Source organism: Nestor notabilis, unplaced genomic scaffold (assembly GCF_000696875.1).
Source record: "Nestor notabilis isolate BGI_N333 unplaced genomic scaffold, ASM69687v1 scaffold1942, whole genome shotgun sequence".
Lineage (NCBI taxonomy): Eukaryota > Metazoa > Chordata > Aves > Psittaciformes > Psittacidae > Nestor > Nestor notabilis.
The window spans coordinates 29,910-50,551 of NW_009917691.1; the positions used below are offsets into that span (position 1 = coordinate 29,910).

General features: G+C 38.1%; 1 protein-coding gene across 1 annotated transcript in view; it reads right to left on the minus strand.

The window, feature by feature from the left end:
* SNCAIP (synuclein, alpha interacting protein) overlaps positions 1 to 20,642 on the minus strand; it is a 48,885-nt gene that overhangs the window by 15,146 nt on the left and 13,097 nt on the right. The window contains exons 3-7 of the mRNA XM_010009354.1: positions 15,691 to 16,553; positions 13,570 to 13,749; positions 9,752 to 9,865; positions 4,270 to 4,395; positions 886 to 1,055 (exon numbers count right to left, since the gene is read on the minus strand). Coding sequence (XP_010007656.1) covers positions 886 to 1,055; positions 4,270 to 4,395; positions 9,752 to 9,865; positions 13,570 to 13,749; positions 15,691 to 16,553 — 1,453 coding nt within the window. The remainder of the gene's footprint in view (positions 1 to 885; positions 1,056 to 4,269; positions 4,396 to 9,751; positions 9,866 to 13,569; positions 13,750 to 15,690; positions 16,554 to 20,642) is intronic.

The window sequence follows — 20,642 nt, forward strand, 5'->3', positions numbered from 1 at the left end:
TAAATTTCATTATATATTGAGATGAATCAGATGGTAATGAAGGCTACTCAGGAAATACCCTATGTTCTGTATTTTTTCCTTTGTATCAGCTGATTTGTGTATTTTAGTGTTTCTCAGCAAATGAACCAACTACAAAACACCTGGTACACAGGATTATCAGAAACTATTTTCATGGCTTGTGGTGGCTGACAAGCTTTTCATCGTTTATCTAAGTTGAAACAACATTAGGTCAGTGCTGATGCTTTCTAAGAGTCTTATGAGCCTATCAGTATGCTAAGTCACAGTAACTGCACGTACAATAAAAGCAAGCAATTGCATAAATTCATGTTTCAAAATAACAGGCTCTTTACAGAATGTTTATTAAAAAGCATACTAAAATATTAAAACCAGCTCCTATAAAGAAAAAACAGAACATATTTCCTGAGAAGCCATTGTGGGCTTTGGTGACCTTTCAACTCCAAAAAACCCCCCTCAACTACTATTTTCATTACTCCTCCCAACATCAACCCCCAGCACTGTAACCGGGAAGAACCACTCACTGTATATAAAAGCATGCTATGTGAATAGAAATTATGATCAGCAATGATGTGATCCCTAGGTATGCAAACAGAAAAGGGACTGGATTGCTCCATATATACCCTGTTCCACTCCCACTCTTTTCATCTATGTTCACAGCAAACTGCTACAAAAAGAACAGCTGAAAAACTGAGCTGTTAAAGGTGAAGGGGCAAATGCTTGACCGCAGGAAAAAGTGGAGAAATAAGATAGAAATATGGATTGAAAGTATCATACTTAAGAAGCAGAAAACAGACGCTGTTAATAAATTGAAGACAAAGTACGGTATTGTTTTAAGAATGATCCCAGTGCTAGCAATGAAACACTTACTCCTTCAGCTGCTTAGTTAGCTTGACCACCTGAGAGGCCAATGACATACAAGTCTCCACAACTACCAAGTAGCGGGAACACATGGTGTGCCCATGTCGCTCAGCACTTTGTGAGGGTTTCTCTCCCACGTGGTTTTGCATAGTGACATTTGCTCCATATTCAACCAATGTCTGTAAAAACACAAAAGGAAACATTGACATCTGTAAATGTCTGCTCTGACTTCTAGTCAACCACAAGAGTGGCCGGGCCCAAATCACTTCTGAATAAAATGTTTGGAAATGCTGGTCTAAGCCAATCATTTTTAAGAGTCAGTCACTGACAAGTCTGTATGCAGACTGAGCTCAAAACACATACCACTAAAATCTATCAGTCACACACATGCAAGGATAACACAGAAGAATGAGCTGTTGTTCAGAATAACTATGAAAAGGTTATATTCTTCCTTCCTCTCCCTTTGCAGTTCTACTCAATCTTCTGCTCACTTGTTTGTACAGTACAGCATGAGTTGTAGCATTCATATAGTGAGTGGGACTACCAAATGAAAACACAGGACTTAACTTTCAGGCACCTATTAATTATCTCCTGAGCCACGGTAATAAAAGTTTTTCAGATGCATGTGTTTATGCATTACTGAACATTTTGCTAAATCTGCACACGGTAATCTTAAAAAAGAAGACACAGGCAAGTGCAATTCAAACGACTTGATAACATCATGGTCCAGGGCAGAGTGAACACATTGCCAGCCAGTTTATAGAAGATGGTGATGAGCTGTAATGGCTTACCAGGTCTGGTACCTACTGTTCTTAGGATTTCTGCACTGCATGGCATTGCAACACACCCTTAGAATCTCATTTTAAGAGTGTCTTTACTACAGTATTTGCTGACTCCTTTTCTGTTTTAGTTCTCAATTTTGTACCACAGTAGAATCCCTGAGTTTAAAACACTCAGCAGAGTAGTCTCAATTTCCCGATTCCTTAGCCAAGTGATGTTTGAATACAAAAAATATGGCAGATACTTTCCAACAATTCCTTTAGGCCAGACAGGCAAAAATTTCTTCTTGCCGAAAAAAAAAATCTGTACAATCACTTTTCCAATCTGATTAGGTTTGGTTTTTTTTCTCTTTGCTATTGTTGTTGCTGTTGTTTTTGGTTTTATTTGTTTGATTGAGGTTCTTTTGTATGTGTGTTTTCTTAATGCTGAAAGAAGTCTCATTGCTTTGTACTTGCTTGATTACCCCCTCTGTTCTCTTTTAAACATATATTCAAGTATGTGCTAACTTTTAGTCTTTAAGAGAAATAACGGCTTATGCTTTGATGTATACTCCTGTGTTACTCACAATACAGTGAGTTACACACTCACTCTAAATTCAGCACTAGCAAAAAAGCTAGCTTGTTGCTGAAGAACTGTCCAGGTTGTAAGCATGACATTTGAGTTACTTCTGGGACTTGAACCCAGAGCATTGTAAAGGCAAAGAAGTTCTGTCAGGCTAATCTCAAGACATCCAATAACTGAAGAAAGAATTGAGACCAAACCTTCAGCCTTTTCAATCTGTTCATAATAATCAGTGTTGTGCACTATTTGCTTTACTGGTGAACATTTAAGATAGGACCTAAAGTTCTCACCAATATTCAGACACACATTGCTCGTAGCACTCTGGAAAAAATTCTGAACAAAATCATAATTCATTCTTGAACTATGGCATTATTAACATCACCCATACACACGAAGAAGAGGTATTACATGGCTGAGCTCTTGGTTGACTTATGCAAGCAGAGTTAGTAATCCACCCAGGATTGGAGTGGCCTTGTTGACTAAGAATAGCAGGCACAGATATCTCTACATATGCTTACAGAGAAGAGGAGTGGTGATCTGTCTGGGCTTCTAAATCTATACAGAAAGGGAACTTACCAAGAGTGTTTCACTGCATCTCATGTCAATAAATTTGGCTTAATTTTCCAATAAAAAAAATAAAGAAGGGAAAGTTCTGCAGAGAGCAGTCTTATAGTTTGGAACATGATAGGAGTGTCGCCTCCTCAGTGAGAGGGCCAGAGAATCACTGACAGCCGGTGATCCTCCATCTTTTGTAATGCTACTTACAATCTCTGTGCCTCCTTTATCACTTCTTTCCTTTTACCATATCATTCACTGTATATTGTTTTAAATTAGACCAGTAAGCTCACTGGGAAGAGGGCTTATTTTGTTCAGAGCACACCAAAACTTCAACTACACTTAAGACTATGAGGCGTTCATGAAGTGACACTTCTAACATTGCATATTTTTTTTGTCATTAGATATTTTCATGTTTTATTTCTCATGGTTTCACTTCAACCCAAACCACTTTTTGATTTGTACATTTATCTACAATATAATAATATTGAGAATTCTAAGCTATTTATTAAGGTTCATCCTTCACAGGGAAAGCAGGGCTATTCTCTTTTTCATTTTTTTTATACATGAAAACAGCCTGCAGATGTCACCACTCTGTTCAAAATCATCTACTCTCACGTCTCTTTCAAATTCATTGTCCATCTTGATGAGGCACTGTTGCATTAGCAACACACCCTACCACAGTGGTGCTCCCCACTAGTAAATCATTCATTTCTTCAATCCACTTTTTTCCAACTGATTATAGCTTGTCTACAATATAATATTAAACCCACTAAATTTAACATGGATGTGATGATCTGTTTATATTTTTCTCATAAGAGTTTGCAAAGGGTCCATTCCTGATATCTTAAAAAGAAAGACATCAATGAGAAATTGCAGAGAGAGTCATGTCCTCCAAATCTATTTGACTATGTTCTTTTCAAGTCTATTCATTCAGCTCAACTGTCACCTGTTTTTCATTGTGTGAGATTCTCAAACTGGCTTTATGGAGTTATGTCTTCTTGGTGTCCAGGTATATAGATAGACTGTTATAATAATAATAAGCAGCTATGCATCTGTAGATTTAACATAACTGCATGCAAATACATTTAGCTCTCCGAAGAGGCTAGCTAATGAGAATTGACTAGCTGTATTTCTTTTAGGATTGAACGAATACAAATTTTCTGTATTTGCAGTGAACTAAGAGGTGCTGTCATGTGCGGTAACAGGATTAACACATTTACTGATATATATCCAAGCTGCTCATGTATAAACAATATAAGCATGCTTTCTTCTTGCAATACAACAGTTGTTACTTTAGGCTAACAACAGCATAATTGACAATAGAATCTAAATCCAGATCTTTTCAATATTTCAGTCTGACTCCTAATGCTAATAGTTTAAAATTCTTCATCTAGTATATTTTAATGTATCAGTAATTATTCCCTCCTGTAAGATCTCTTATAATCATTTTAGTAGTTGTTTGATGTAAAGAGGTTTCTGGTACTATGACTCTACCTGTATGCATCCTAGATAGCCATGTTGAGCAGCTATGTGAACAGCAGTATTTCCATCCTGGTCAACTTCATCCAGTGAAATCCCCTGTTCCTGCATGAACTGAAGAAGCCACAGAAGGATTTTCTCCTAGGGGGAGGGTGAAAGAGATGTCACAAAAAATAAAAAATAATGAAAACCTGTATATGCTAGATTAAGGCTACTGACTTCTGTTACTAATTCTGTCCACTAATTCCTTGTTTTCAGTCTCTCTTAATTCTGTAGGACTTAAGTGTATCACAGGTCTGCCTCCGTTGTTTGTTTGTTCCCTCCTTCCCTCCCCCAGGAAATAAGCCGAAGTACTTTGTTTTATAAAAAGACATACTAGGAAAAATATGGTAACACATTCTGAAAAATTATTCACTAAAAAGCATGCATGCCTGCATGTTGCAGGGGAGACATGGGGCAGAAAAGCCTGTATGTCAATCTGAAAATTAACTTCTGAAATTTGGTGAAACTTCACAAGCCTCTTTGGAAAATTAAAGTGGGAGTACGTGCAGATCACAGGGTTGAGCAGTTAAGATTCTTCAAATCTACCACCATGCCCCAGCTCTGGGCTGTTGTGCAAGAGAAGAAGCAATACAACTAAACCTGGGAAATCCCTCTACCTTGAGTTCTCAGTCTATTGACTAATTGACTATTTGCATGTGACTGCATATTGGGGAAGATGGGAAAACATGAACTGCAAACTTGGAATTAGAAGTCTGGAAGCCAAAACTGAGATGCCAACTTAATTCTTTTCAACATCATTTTTTGCACACTCATGCCAGTGTAATACACATTTGTATGGGTATTCTTTTCTAACAATGGAGAGTTTATATAACGTGCACTAAGCTTATTCTATTTCTTACTTTACCCAGCAGGTTTATTTGGAAAAATCTTCTTCTTTCTAGGAAACTTCCATGCCTCTCCAGATTAAATTTCATTGTGCCCTGCTGAATGCGATATATAATGAAAATCTCGATTAATCTACGTATTATATAAAAAAGTGAGGTCCATTAAAGGATAGCTGACTACAGCTGTAGCCACAGTTTTTGCATCTGAATAGCTGAAAAAAAATAAATTACTTTCTAGCTTAAAACTTTATCTAAAAATATTTTTTCTTATCTTTCATTTTCCCTATATATCATGTGTTATACTGGCTAGGAGCTCTAGATCAAAACAGTTTTGTAGACTTTAGTCTTGGTGAGGCAAACACCAATGCACAGACTTAACCTGCAGTACCTCAGTAGCTTCAGGGATACTAAGTACATAATCACTCACAGTCAGATACATGGGCCTCTAAGGATGAAATGTACCTAAATGAAACAGTAATGAAAACTGTCTAGGACTCTGAGCAGTAATCGGGTAGGACAGAAACAGAATAAAAATGAGGAAAGGAAATTCTAACTAGTAAACTTAGGCATAATCCTCTCTTTTTTTTTTTTTGTATAAAAGTACCACAGAAATTTCAATGTCAAGGAAAAGGAGATGGATGCTCAGAGTCTTTTAGGTCTCCTCCAAATGATTCTGCCTATTCAAGCACCTGGATCTCTGCTTACTGCTTCAGGGGGCTAGTCTGTCTGGAACTTATCTTCTTCATATTTCCCTTTTAACAGCAGTTTTGTTCTTATTACAGGGTGAAGGGGTAGGTATTTTTACTTCTCCTTGGCTGAATGCCCAATACAGCTGACAGCCAGCATGGAGAGATGACTTCAGATCACATATCCCCTTTAAAATACTTTTGAGCAATTTCTCCAGATGCCTGTGGTGTTGGCCAGCAGTGAAGAAGGATTACACTACTCCTATGAATCGCCCTTATGTTTTAATAATTAAAAGAAAAATATTTTAGCAAAACTCCTCTGTAGAATTGGAAGACAACCACAGCTTTGGAATCACATATTTATTTGAAACATAATAGGAACCAGAACGTTAAGCATGTTCTGTAATTTTATGATCACAATCAGCATGGAGCAAATGATGCTTTCTAATCATTTATCTTATCAACACGGAAATCAAGTGGCTGGAAGGCTAAATGCAATCATCTGTACTTAGGACTGTCTGTGCATCAGTTGATCACAGGCACAAAGTCAGAGGCCTACTCAAACAGTTTGTGTTTCTCTCAAATGACTATGTTTTTTAAGAAATGTATTCTTGACAAAACCAAAACAATCAGAACAAAACAAAAACCCAAACCCAACTATTTTCTTCATTTACATCTAGGGAAAATGAAAAAAAAAATATATGAAAATATGTATTATTTTAGTAACACTCACATTATGTATTTGGGACAAAAGTGTTCTTAGGAAAATGTTATAGTAACCAACTCAATTTACCCAGGCAAAATGAAAGATAATCATAAAATTCATGAGATTAAGATTACAGGAAATAATCACATATTTATGTAACAGGAACTGATAAATACTGACAAATTCTTTAGTCTATTTGATACTTGTAAGACCTACAATGGTTTTATGTTGTAGCAGTGGTTAATACCTCTCTGGCATATTATAGACCTACAATAATTCAAACCTCCCTAAAAAAAGATTCTGGGAAAATGTCACAATACGTAATACCTACTTTGTGACAGGCTGCAGACTTTGGCTCCACCAAAGCCTTTGGCTGGCTTTTGGAGCAGAAACAACAACTAACAAAAACCATAAAATCATAACAAAAATCATAAAATAGACTATAACTGGAAGGATTAGCATGGTGAAGAGGACCAATTCTAATCTTAACCCCATCAGTCAACATTAATTAAATAAGATGCTCTTCCTAATATCACTTCACTGTAGCAAAGTGAGTGAAAACAACACATTATTCTTGCAAAAATGACATTAGACAGGAACTCAGACATCCTGAAGGTGAAAAATAGGTGTGGTGTTAGATATTCCCACACCTGAATGTCACACCGTCCTGCCCATTGTGCTCTCCACACATTGCCAAGTGGTGCCTGGAACCCTTTTTAGATTGTTAGTCGTGCTGTAGCTCTGCTTCCCTAAAGTCCCCTTGGACTGTCTGGAGCTTGGAGGCAATAAACAAATGGCATTCCCCACATTCTGCCTCTTATCTTCTGTGGTAGTCCGTGCTACCACAGTATCCATGTTGGAAACAAATTACAGCCCTGTGAAACTCTTACTCAAGAACTACTACTATGTGCACCTAGGACACCACCATTTCTTCCTGTCACATGGTGACTGTCCCAAACATAGCTGGTACACAGTCTACCATGTACCCATGACTTATGCCTGACATGGAGAAGACTGACAACAACCATGGTTGCTTCTTGCATAATCCCATGCTTAAAGAAGTCCTTGCTAGGAGGAGTAGCTGACCAGGCTGCAGCTTGACTTTAAGCTCTTCCTATCTTCCATACCATGTACTTACGTAGTTCCTCTCTCATTGGAAAATGTAATATTGTTGACATGTCTTTGGAGTCAGGCCATGACTGTGGTTTGATGACCTTTAACATAGGAGCTTTGCTACGAGCTCCCTTTTGCTGCCCATTCTAAATGATATTTATTGAAGAAAAATATAGTGGGCATGTCTAATGCCTGGGGAAACAATGGATGGACTCACTGTTTTAGAAAATGATTCAATAACAGGTCTTCCTTGTAAAAATATTACTCTTGTAATTCTGCCAAGACTAGTGTTTACATGGATTATCTCTCATGGAAGTAATGGTAAAATAAATTAAAACTTTGAGGAAAGCGCCAGCTACATATTTGAATTTCTCAAAGATTTTTTTGTTGGTCTTAACACAGTTGGGTAAGGCAGTCTGGCAAACATTCAGCCTCAACATTCCCTCATGTTTGCAAGATGTTTATGAATTATATATATATAAAGAAAAAGATAATTACCATTACATGTGAACTTTCTTTGGCATTCAGCTAACTAAGAAAAATTGGCAGCAATTTATATATCACCTTTTTAAATTTCATGGGTGGCTGGTGTTTCTTAACTGGTAGAGCTTCCATCCTTTTCTGAAAAGAATCTACATAAAGGGTGCCAGATCTGTTCCTGGCAGTAGACAGTATAGCTGACTGAAAAAAAAAACCCAAAGCTCACTGGATTTAGTTTGTATAAATATTTTCAGAGATGAAGACAAAATTAGGCTAATCAATTGAAGATATGAATATAAGTTCACATGAAACTTTCTTTTCCAGACTTTTTTTCCCCAGTAGCAAACACGCCTTTCTTGAATCAAATCCTGATCTGGCTCCAAGACTCCCTAAATTCAGCGCTAGGTTTATAGGCCAAACTTGCTGTGGAAAGCAGGACACAATCAATCAGTATATTCAGCAGGGTCCTAACTTGCACCGGTAACATCTGCACAGTAGGTGAATGGAAAAAAGGCAAAGGAGGTCTTTGCGTAGCATGAAATCAAGTGTGTCTGTGTACCTAATGAAACAGGAAGAGAAAGGGTAGACTTCCAGCTCAGCCTTCCAAACCTGCCGCCTCTCCTTCCTTCCCTCTCCAGTAAATCCATGCCTGGACAGGATCAGATAACAGCAGAAATATGCCACCATAATTCTATGGCACTGAATGAGACAACCACACTTGTACAGGAAAAGAAAATATCATTTTCTTAGTGGTTACATTTTGCTTGTTCTCTCTTAACAAGTAAAGAGAAAAAAAGCATTAGCACAAAAATAGTGGGTTTTCTGTGTTTATTCTTAATCTCTGTTGAAGAAACTGATTGATAAACTGGCCCATCTGCCAAAGAGATTAGAGAAAAATAACCGATCACTTCTCCTTATATAGAAGATCCTGGAGAAAGTCTGTTGAACAGGGGTTATTGCAAGGTCTACTTAGGAAAAACAGACTGTGGGATGAGAATGTGCTGCAATTAAGTGGTATATGTTTCCCCAGACATTAGAAAAACACTCAAATGCTGTTCTTCTTGTGCTTTCTTATCGTTAGATTTATAAATAAGTGAGGTGTGGAACAGGATTGATTTACAACATATTTTTATATGTAATTCTCAATAAAACTGGCTAGAAGTAGGCAGATGACGTTCAAGTTTCATCACACTTCACTGCCAATATACTAAATTCCTGAATTGCCACAATTTGCCAAAATTTTTCGAGATTAATCTCTCCTGGAAAGAAAATGTGAACTATCCCCAAATGTTTGATGATTTTCTGATGTGTCGGAGGAGTACTCAAGGGATCATGACAGCTCAACTCCCTAGATGTTCTTGAGATTGATAGGTTGGCCTAATATGGCAGCTAATCTTCTCCTAGCCATTACTTAAAGCTTAAACAAACAAACAAACAAACAAACAAAAAAAATTTAAGAGGGAAAATACTGAAAAAAATACACAGATTAAGTGGGAAAAGATTTTGCTATATTTGAACTAAGAACACCAGTAATTAAAAGCCATAAAATGATAAACATGCTTTACATTGAAATTCTTCTATAAGCATCTAAATTATCTATTTAAAAAAGTAAATTAAAGTCATACCTGGCCATAGCAACCTGCATAATGAATAAGGCTTGGGTGGTCTTTTGAGCAACTTAATTCTGCAATAGCTTCTGTTTCGCTCACCATCCATCGAACACACTCCAGCTGGCCATTCTAAACAAATTAAAAAAAAAAAAAAATCCAGCTGTTTCTGTTCTAAACACATCTACTAAACCAGGAAAAGTTTATTAGAATTATTAAAATATTAAAAAATTCCAGTTTGTTTGAAAATGTGTTATCTGCTCTCATGTATTGCACTTGTTTATATTGTTGTCCTGTATCAGTTAAGGTTTGGCTACTGATTACAGTGAAAGTGTCAGCATGAAAGTGGCAGTCAAACCCTATATACACAACCTGGTCCTGACTTTCAGACTGTTCATAGAAAACACATAGTTCTGTTTCCATCACTTGTACAGTGATGGAATGACTAAATAAGACAATTTGCTGGAGCAGACTGAACAGTCTCCCTACGAGCTCAGATATGCACTAATCACAAATCAAATCCATGCTTCCGTAATTACTCTTATGTATGTGGTATCTGAACACCTAATCCTCATGGATTAGGACCTATCTGTAATAGATACTGTATAAACAGAAAAAAGGAGATGGTTCTTGCCCTAAACACTTTTACAGCCTAGTCTCAAGACTCCCGAGCTGCTATGCACATTCCAAGTAGTTTGCAAGTCACTGTGAAGTGAGACATAGATGCTTTGGAAAGAGATGAACATTTTCTTCAGAGCATGCTTGTGGCCCAGTGTAAAGGCAAGCGTTCTTAGCAGCTTCTCTTGCTGCAGATTCTTTTCAGAGACAGTACCTTGATAAATGCAGTTTTGCAAAAGCTACATTCCAGGCTGCTCTTACTTCATTTTTCAGCTCTCATGTTCATAAAAGCTATTATAATCTTTATAGCTGAAACAAGTATTTCAATTTCTCAGTCAAAACCTCAGAGAGGTCAACATACGTAAATATAAAAAGCTGTTTGCGTACATAAAATGGAAAAAGCTACAATGAGAAGGAAAGAAATAACCATTTAAAGTTTCAGTTTTATTTTTATAAAAACAAGGAGAAGAATGTAATAAATATTAACCTATTAAAATTATATAGGAGAAAGAAAAACTGGAATAAAACTAAACTGGTACTTGTCTTATTCCTTCCATATGTAATGTATGTATATAAACACAAAAATGCACACCATTATACTTTACTTACTTTCCTCTTTTTCTCTCAATTTCAACAATGAAACTACTTGTATTCTTTTTAGTACAAAAATCCCCCGTATCATGTTTGGGTTCAAATATTAGTAAGCATGACTAACTAATAATTTTTTATTTTGTTTTCCTTTGTATCATAACTGAGTAAAATATTTTTGTATTTTTTAAAACTAAGGTAAAGAATTAATAAATTACTTGTTAAATAAGATAATTTTGCTTACTTGGAATGGATTTCTCCGGAATTAGTTATAATAAGTTATCAATATGACACTGTGACATATCAGCACTCCATTTTCACTCTCTAGTTCACAGCTAAAGGTCAGAAAGAGGTCTTTCATCAAAAGAATTAGTTTTAATTAATTAATTCTTTACTAGGAAATGTTATGCATCATCACTAAATTGTTTAAATTTTCTTGCATGGAAGTTTCTGTTCCTGCATACAAGTTTTCTTGTAGAAGACAGGTGCATACTCCACATGGTGTAACATTATAAAACTTAGAATGGTATAATGTACGAGCAAGAAGAATAAAGTTCATTCTATCAGTGTGCAAAACCACTTTGAAAGTAAGACTCAAGGACTACAAAGTATAGTTACAACAAATTACTTCAAGGCTCTCACGAAATGTTGAAATTATGCAGGTCAAGTCCAGCCATGCAGGTCATCATTAGAAACACTTGGGCCTGAGCACCTTCACTTACATTTAAACACTTTTCTGTGAATGTCAAAGCACACTCAAGTATTATAAAAACTAAAGGAACCAATCATTAAAAAAGCCAACCTTTCTGGAGAAAAAGACAAGAGATTTTATTGGATTATAAACATAATACATATATATGAAGGTTAAAAAAAAATAAGAAAGAAAATGGTTTCCAACTAAAATTGTAAGACTTTAAATTGCCAGACTGTAACTATTCAGTTTGGACATGGGCCAAGGTATTGAAGCTAAATACCTTACCTTTATAATAGCATTTCATTAGTACAACTAGCTATCAGTTTAGGTTTGTATTCATACAGCTTGTCCCAGAAAAATAAACAACCCAACCCTGAAACCTGGATCAGGTCTATAGGCGATTGAGAAGACGTCTCAAAGACGCAGACCTGCGAACCTGGAATCCACCAGTCCTCTGTCCATTTCTAAAGTTTTCCCAAGAAGTAAATAACAATAAAACCCCAGAAGAATATGAAACTCTTGTATTGCATTTCACCCCTTTCCTTTTTTCTTCATAAGGTAGTTAGTGGATAAAAGGAATGGCATTCAGCTATTGAATTTCACTTACTAAAGAACCAGAATCAGTACGTTTAACTATCAGCCTTCCTGTGCACCACTATGTTTTATTTTAGTGCAGCAACAACAGTAATTTTCACATTTTCCTACATAATAAGTGCCAGGTCCTACATCTGGGTCGGGGCAATCCCAGGCACAGCTACAGGTTGGGTGAAGAAGAGATTCAGAGCAGCCCTGCAGAGAAGGACTTCGGGGTGTTGGTTGATGAGAAACTGAACATGAGCCGGCTTCAGTGTGCGCTTGCAGCCCAGAAACCAGCTGTATCCTGGGCTGCTTCAAAAGAAGTGTGACCAGCAGGTCAAAGGAGGCGATACTGCCCCTCTACTCTGCTCTCGTGAGACCCCAGGCTGAGAAAGTTAGGGCAGTTCAGCCTGGAGATGAGAAGCTGCATGGGGACCTCATAGCAGCCTTCCAGTATCTGAAGGGGGCCTACAAGGGTGCTGGAGAGGGACTCTTCATCAGGGACTGTAGGGACAGGACAAGGGGTAGCGGGTTTAAACTTAAAAAGTGGAAGTTCAGGTTAGATATAAGGAAGAAGTACTTTACAGTGAGGGTGGTGAGGCACTGGAAAAGGTTGCTCAACACTATGTTTTATTTTAGTGCAGCAACAACAGTAATTTTCACATTTTCCTACATAATAAGTGCCAGGTCCTACATCTGGGTCGGGGCAATCCCAGGCACAGCTACAGGTTGGGTGAAGAAGAGATTCAGAGCAGCCCTGCAGAGAAGGACTTCGGGGTGTTGGTTGATGAGAAACTGAACATGAGCCGGCTTCAGTGTGCGCTTGCAGCCCAGAAACCAGCTGTATCCTGGGCTGCTTCAAAAGAAGTGTGACCAGCAGGTCAAAGGAGGCGATACTGCCCCTCTACTCTGCTCTCGTGAGACCCCAGGCTGAGAAAGTTAGGGCAGTTCAGCCTGGAGATGAGAAGCTGCATGGGGACCTCATAGCAGCCTTCCAGTATCTGAAGGGGGCCTACAAGGGTGCTGGAGAGGGACTCTTCATCAGGGACTGTAGGGACAGGACAAGGGGTAGCGGGTTTAAACTTAAAAAGTGGAAGTTCAGGTTAGATATAAGGAAGAAGTACTTTACAGTGAGGGTGGTGAGGCACTGGAACAGGTTGCTCAAGGAAGTGGCAAATGCTCCATCCCTGGCAGTGTTCAAGGCCAGGTTGGACAGGGCTTGGAACAATTTGGTCTAGTGTGAAGCATCCCTGCCCACGGCAGGAGGGTTGGAACTAGAAGGTCTTAAGGGCCTTTCCAACCCTAAGTGTTCTATGATTCTGTGATTCTACGATTACAGTGGAGACAAAGACTAGCTTACCTTTATTGCTAACCCAGCTGGAGTTAGCTGCTCAATGTTTCGTTCATTCAAACAGTCTTCACCCATCAAAGAAGTGAGATGCTGCAGGCATTCTGCATGTCCCTTTGATGCTGCTACATGCAACAGATTGTTGTCACACTCATCATGGATCTTATCCAGATTATCTGCCGCTAAATGTGGCTGTTAAAAAAAACATTATGCTAGTTACAACTAAGGATAATAAGATATACAGAATATTAAGCCTCACATCCCAAGATACAAGCCAAATACAAAGATGTTTCCTCATAGGAATGTTCTTTTATAACTCAAAACCAGGAGCTTTTCATCTCACTGTACACAACCTGGCTACTATTAGCAAAAGGATAGAGATGGGATCTGCACCGGCTTGATTCACTTGTAGTTTCTCTTTTTCATTCAATCGTCATACAACAGTGAAAGATCTTGAGTAGCTTTAAGTCTTTGTACGAGTGTGATCAATTAAGCAGCTGCAAAAATACCCACATTTTCATAATTTCTGTCTATTTTGTGTTTGGTTTCTCTTTCTTGGTTTTTTTTTTTTTTTTTTCCTTTTTTTCCCCCCCATTGTATTACAGAACTACAGAATGCTTGAGGTTGGAAGAGATCACCCGGGGTCATCTTGACACCTGCTCAAGCAGCATCACCTACAGCATGTTGCTCAGGTTTATGTCCAGATGACTCATGAATATCTCCAGGGAAGGAGACTCCACAACCTCTCTGGGCAACCTGTTCCAACGCTCAGTAACAAAGTCCTTCCTTGTATTCAGATGGAACTTCCTGTGTTTTAGTTCCCCATGCCTTTTGTCCTATCATCTGGCACCACTGCTAAGAGTCTGACTCCATCCTCTTGACTCAGAAAGATATTGATGAGTAATTGAACAGAAAACATCTATGACTCCTAAAAAAACCTTCTGATTAATTTTGCTTACCACAAAAATGGCAGCTTGCATCAAGCACCATCTAAAATGAAGTTAAAACACATGATGGAACACATGTGGTACCTTGTCTCCATGAAAAAAATTTGTTGGAATATTTACATGAAATACTATACAACCATGAGCTAATACATTGTTTCTGCTCAAATCTAATTTTTAGACAAAACAATTGGACTGAGAAACTCCAAAAGGAAAACAGAAGACAAAAGATGGAGTTAAGAGGTAGCAGTAGAAAGTTCCTAGAGTTGTGCAGACTTGCCAGAGTATAGTTCAGTGAGTCTATTCCATGCAAAAATTTTGAACTGTTTGGGAAAAAATATGCATTTCCTTACCATCTATCTACCCATTCCTATTTTGGAATGAATGTAATTTGCTTTTATTTCTTACTGAGCAGTCTAATATTCTCTTGTGCCTCAGTCTAGTCTTCAAATATCTGCCTTTGTTCTTGCTGCAGTGTTAATAGCGTGCCTTGGTGCTTGAGCTAGACTGGTAAACAGAGAAGCTAAACAAAAATCCAGCAAAATCAGAGCTTATACATACACTGTGCCTCCACCAGCTGTCCTGAGTGGAAATCACATGCCCTGAATCATTGTGTTCATTTACGTCTAGTTACTTTGGAAACTGTCATTGATAGTGGCTAATCACAGTGCTAGAATTTACTAAAAAACTTCATATGGGTCAGAGGCCAATGAGGCTTTAGAGAAAGCCTGTGAATGCCGTGGCAACAAGGCAGCATAAACACTCCTGAATAATAATCAGAATACAACAGAAGCCCCTCTGTTCCCATCATCAGGCTCTAAATAACTGAGGTAAACCAGCAATAATTGTACAAAGCAACTCACAGATGTTGTGAAAGGCAAAACACAACTAAGATTTAAATTCAATATTTAAGTGATGCAATAGCTAAAATATATGCCTTCTATATGCTTTCAGTGTACTGCATACACTAGCAATATTGGCAGTCTTCACATAAAACTAGTATCTTTGTTTTGCTACATATTTGATTCAAAGACTAAAACTTTCCATTTGGAAGCCCATACGCTCAACTACTAAGAAATGCACAAGATAAAAAAGGCAGCATTTCAAAATATGTGTTTCATCAGCTTTGCTGGCTTAATAAACCACATCACCCTTATTCTTCTTGTTTTATGAAAAAGATGATCCTTACCAGTAAAGATATTTGGCCTTCCTTTACAATGTTTAAGATGCTCTTAATTTTTTTCACTTCTTCGCTCCTCTCTTCTGGGCCCCCTACACTGCTCCAGTTCATACTCAGTTCCTCTAGCTGCTTGTTTTCTGCCACTGCTGTCTGCAGGTGGAAAGTCCTCAGGTGGCAGTTTGGCATAGTCTTCTCAGTTTTGTGAGCATGAGGATTAACAAATGTCCTGCTGAGGAAGCCCTTACCCTGGGCTTCGGATTCATGGGCTGAGCTACACTTCCCTAAAGGCTGGGAAAGCTCTAATTCTTCTGTTAAATGTTTGTGCTGATCAAGGACAATGGGCTGTGTTTTTCTCAGCTGAGAGCCTTTCACTGGAGACAGCACATAGAACTGTGTGCCGCTGGCAGGCAAGCTCTCCGTGTTCCCTACAGAGCAGGTCTTGCTGCTAATACCATTCACTGTTGAACACACACCCAAAAGTTTTTTCTCAGGAGCTACCTTTGTAAAAGGAACAAGTTGCTGGCTTGATTTAATATAAGGCACATCCAAAATTTCATCCATATCCAGGTCATAGTGCTCCAGCTCCCCAGGCAGAACAGCGGGCTCAATGGTTTTGCTTTTAAGGCTCTCTCCTTCTCTTGGACTCTGGTCATCATTTGGAGGCGCAGATTGAGAATCATTGCCTTTCTGGTATTCTCCCTTCTGGTTCTTCTGGTCATCACTTTCATTGTTCTCAGAGCTTTCTGGCTGATGCTTTAATGGGGAAACCCGCTTCACTGGTCTGAATTTATTGCACACATCTGTAATTCCTGTTGGCTTCTGTGCATTTCCGATAAGAGTTGAGACTCCACAGTTCCAGCTGCTGCTGGAAACTAGAGAAATGGAAGAATGCAATTGAGAAGAGATTACTACCAGACCTGTGACATGACACAGTATGTTTTAAAGATATACCTGACCAAACACTGGAAACAAGAATCAAATGATGACATGCCACATTCATATCAGCAGCTTTAACAGCATCTCTGTCAAAACAACTGAAGAATTTGAGACTTCCAGGAAGCTTTCTTCAAGCAGGACATACATTGTAATCAATTATAAATAAAGTAGTTCTAATCATGTAATGGACATCAATAAGAGCCTAGTGGTGTTTAGAGTGGTCCTGTCCAACTATGCTGGTTTGCACTCTGGTTTTTTTTTCACACAGAGATACATCATAAGAGTAGGATTTTCTGGGAGGTCAAGAAAAGAGTTAGTTGAAACTTTTTAGTGCATTTGTTTTAACAAAAGTAACAATGATTTAATTTGTAAGGCCTGTTATCTCTAGATCTATTTTTCATACAAGAACTGGAAATTTATATGAACAGTGACTGAGAGCTGGGACTGTTCAGCCTGGAGAATGGTCAGAAGGAATCTTATCTTTGTGTATAATTACATGATGGGAAGCAGTGAAGAGGGGGAATGAGGCTTTTCTCCACAATGCCCACTGACAGGACAAGAGACAATGGGATCAAAGTGAAACACATGAAAATCCATCTTGAACATAAGAAAATGCTTTTTTTACTGTGAGGCTGGTCAAACACTAGCACAGGTTACACGGAGACATTGCAGAGTTTCCATCTGTGGAGATGCTCAAAATCCAACTGGCCTGTCCGGAGCTTAACCTGCTCCAGCTGACTTTGCTTAAGGAGGGCTTTTGAACTACATGAGCTCAAGCAGTCCCTGCCAATCTAAACTATTCTGTGATTCTCTGATCTGAAAATTAACCCTACTTATTCAGGCATGATGCTTCATTTTTCCACTTCTCTATGTTGGGCTTCTCTGCCAAGCTTTTCATCTCTTATAGATATAACCAGTACACACACACACACACTCCCCACACACGTACATAGCTCTGGACATTCCAGAGCATTATTTCAGTGCACTGCAGGATCTGGAGTTTGAGCAGTGAATCTGACTTGCAGATAAGAAATGGAGCTCAAGACACCTGAACTCTTAATCCTACTGAACTTGAACTTAATCCTACAGAACTTGCGCTCTTTTACACAGTCCTGGAACTCTGTGCCAGAGTTCTCCTTATTTTGTTATTTTTGGTTGAGAGACAGCACTAAAACCACTAAAGCCTTTAGGCAGTTTCTATGCCCTTTTCAAGAGTTAATGCATTCTGAAAGGCAAGAATACTGTTTAAACAAAGCAGATTTATTACACATGCTAACTGCATATCAGTGGGATCTAATTTGCGGTCAAAACACACTATTTGCCATGAACACCTTCCTAACGAAACAGATATATACACTTTCCGTGCAACATTAATGTCTGAAGTGAAGGATTAGTACGGCTTAGTAGTTATGGATGTCTGAAAATTACCTTAATGCTTTTTGGAAGCGCTTAAGAATACATTTCCGAAGAAGAAATAAAAATAATAATAATCAAAAGGCATGTAACTTACTGGGCCAATACAAAGAACACACTGTACTGACTTATTTATGTATTGTATAAGATTCTAGGTTCAAAGGCCTACACTTTTATGTTGGTTTTATTTACATGTGAAATTTTTTCCAAGTGATACAGGAAAATGGATACCATATGTTTCCCAGCTGTTTTGTTCTGACAGGAACTATTAAGCACTCAGTATGGAAATTAATTCTGTCTGAGTTTTATGAAAACACTGCTTTCAACACAGGGGTCTAGACAGAGGAAAAGGCATCAGAATTTTGTTTGTCGTCACTTTATTTAGGCTTACATTTATTTTGTTGCTTGGCTTTCTCCACTTTCTAACCTTAATAACACGTATTTACATAAACCGCTGATGACAAAATTGTAAAATTGGACACTGCAAAGAAGCAATGGCCTTTGATACAAATCTGTCTTGGATCATTGTGAAGTCATGTATTTCTCTTTTCTTTCATTACAGTTAGAGCACAGTAAGGTACTTCCACTTTTTTCCCTGTTTTTCTTCCCAATACCCCTTCACAAACACTGTTTATCCAGAAAACAAAACGGAATACAGAGAATGGTTAGCAATATTTTTACTGACCTAGAGACATATTCTTCACTTAACTGGGATGATGAATTTACATTGCATCTAATAAATGATTAGAATATGGCATTTAACCACACAGCAGTAGGGAAGAAAAGAAGTCAGACTGGTAGACGCTATCCTTCTTTGTGCCATTTTCTACTTGGTTGCTGTAGAGGCTGCATCAGTGCTTAAGCAATAACAGCATGGTTACATATGCTGCGTATACATATGCATATACATATATACGTATGCATGTGCGTATACAGCATGCTACAGAGCACTGAAACCATAGGCCAGAGTGGATCATGGCATGGTTGAATCTCTTCTACTCTCTTTTCAGGTGCTTGTTCCCTGAAGCAGCAAAATCAAGTGCTGCTTACATCCTCCAAAGCACCAGCACAGCAGGAGTTATGTGAGTAGTCTTCAAGAGCTGCTCCAGGGGAAAAACTTCTTGCTCATCTCTCCATACTTATGAACTCAGGCAGAGGCCATTAAAAGTCTGGGTCAAACAAATACTGTTTGATTCTTTTATAAACAACAGTAAAGGATGGTCTGAGTTTAAGGAAGGGAACTAGAATGTAAAGCAGCTAGCCTGATTCCAGAATCTGATGAATAATTCTGGTGTAATCTTGGATAAGACATATCTTTTCTGTGCACCAGTATCTCAAATGTAAAAGATGATGACAATTTTCCTTTCCAACTACAGTGTTAAAATTATTTCTTTAATTTTTATTCGTTAATATGGAGATTTGGACAGTCCCATTGAAGTAAAATGAGAGAACATAAAAACTTGAGAGACTTCAATCATATCAGTAAAGAAGGGTTGTGTTGCCTGATAGACCTGAGGTGCTAAAACATTTCCTTTGCACAAAAGAATATAGTATCTGATGAAAACCTGTAAGCATCAAATTTGAAAAGGTTGTTCTTCACCCTATATTGTGCTCTAAGCTCTTCTTGAGGATGAGAAAATGCAGAATGTGAATAAAGAGGCCTGAATGATTGGTTTTAGTTTTTGTATTTGTTTATTTGTTTACTTATTTGTAGGTGTCCTAAAACTACTGGGGGTTAATAATAAAAAAGGGCACAGTTAGGGAGCAACTTCTCTTGCAATTTAATCACTTCATCAGATTTTATTTTAGAAATCAATATTTACCTTGAACTTTCTAAAAAAAAAATCCTTATAACATGTTTCCAATTGGAATCATCTGTTGACTTCAGAGCATTTTTCAACATCATCTCTGTATCTAGGGCAGGGGGAGGCGAGAGGGGGAATTTTATCTGGTATATACGCATCTGTAGAATTACAGGGTAACTATATGAGTTTTGTCCAACCACCAAGACTACCTCATGCACAGATGAAACTTTACCCTTGTGACAGGCAGTTTCTGTGATACTTAAAATCTAACGCCAAACATCAGAATACCTTTAAATTGTCCTGAGTATAATGAAAATAAAAAAGAACTCAGCTTTTACTTTAGCTTTATAAGGAAACTACCACTGAAATTCATTGCTGGTGTGCGTGCGAGAGCCTGTCTCCCTGGCGTATGGGTACAGGAACATATTTTAAATGATGATGGTTTATGAAGTTAACAGCACTGGTGACACAAAGAGGAAGTGGCAAAAGGCTGCATATCACACATCACTATCATTACAAAATGGACTAAACATACTGCAGAGCAGCACTTGTAGACGTTGCTATGCCAGATTGTTGTGAACCCAGAATGGCTCACATTCAAAGAGCACTGACTGCCTGAGGAAATGGTCAAACTCCTAACAGTGTGTTTCTGTCGCCACCACCATGGACTCATTTAGGTTTATGCTTTGACCAGTGTTCTGTAATGATGAATGCTGCTGTTGAACAGCTGTGACATACAACAGGCAGTGGTGCTGGCACGCAGTAAAAGATGTGAGTCATTTGCAGATCAGTTGGCAAATAAGTCCA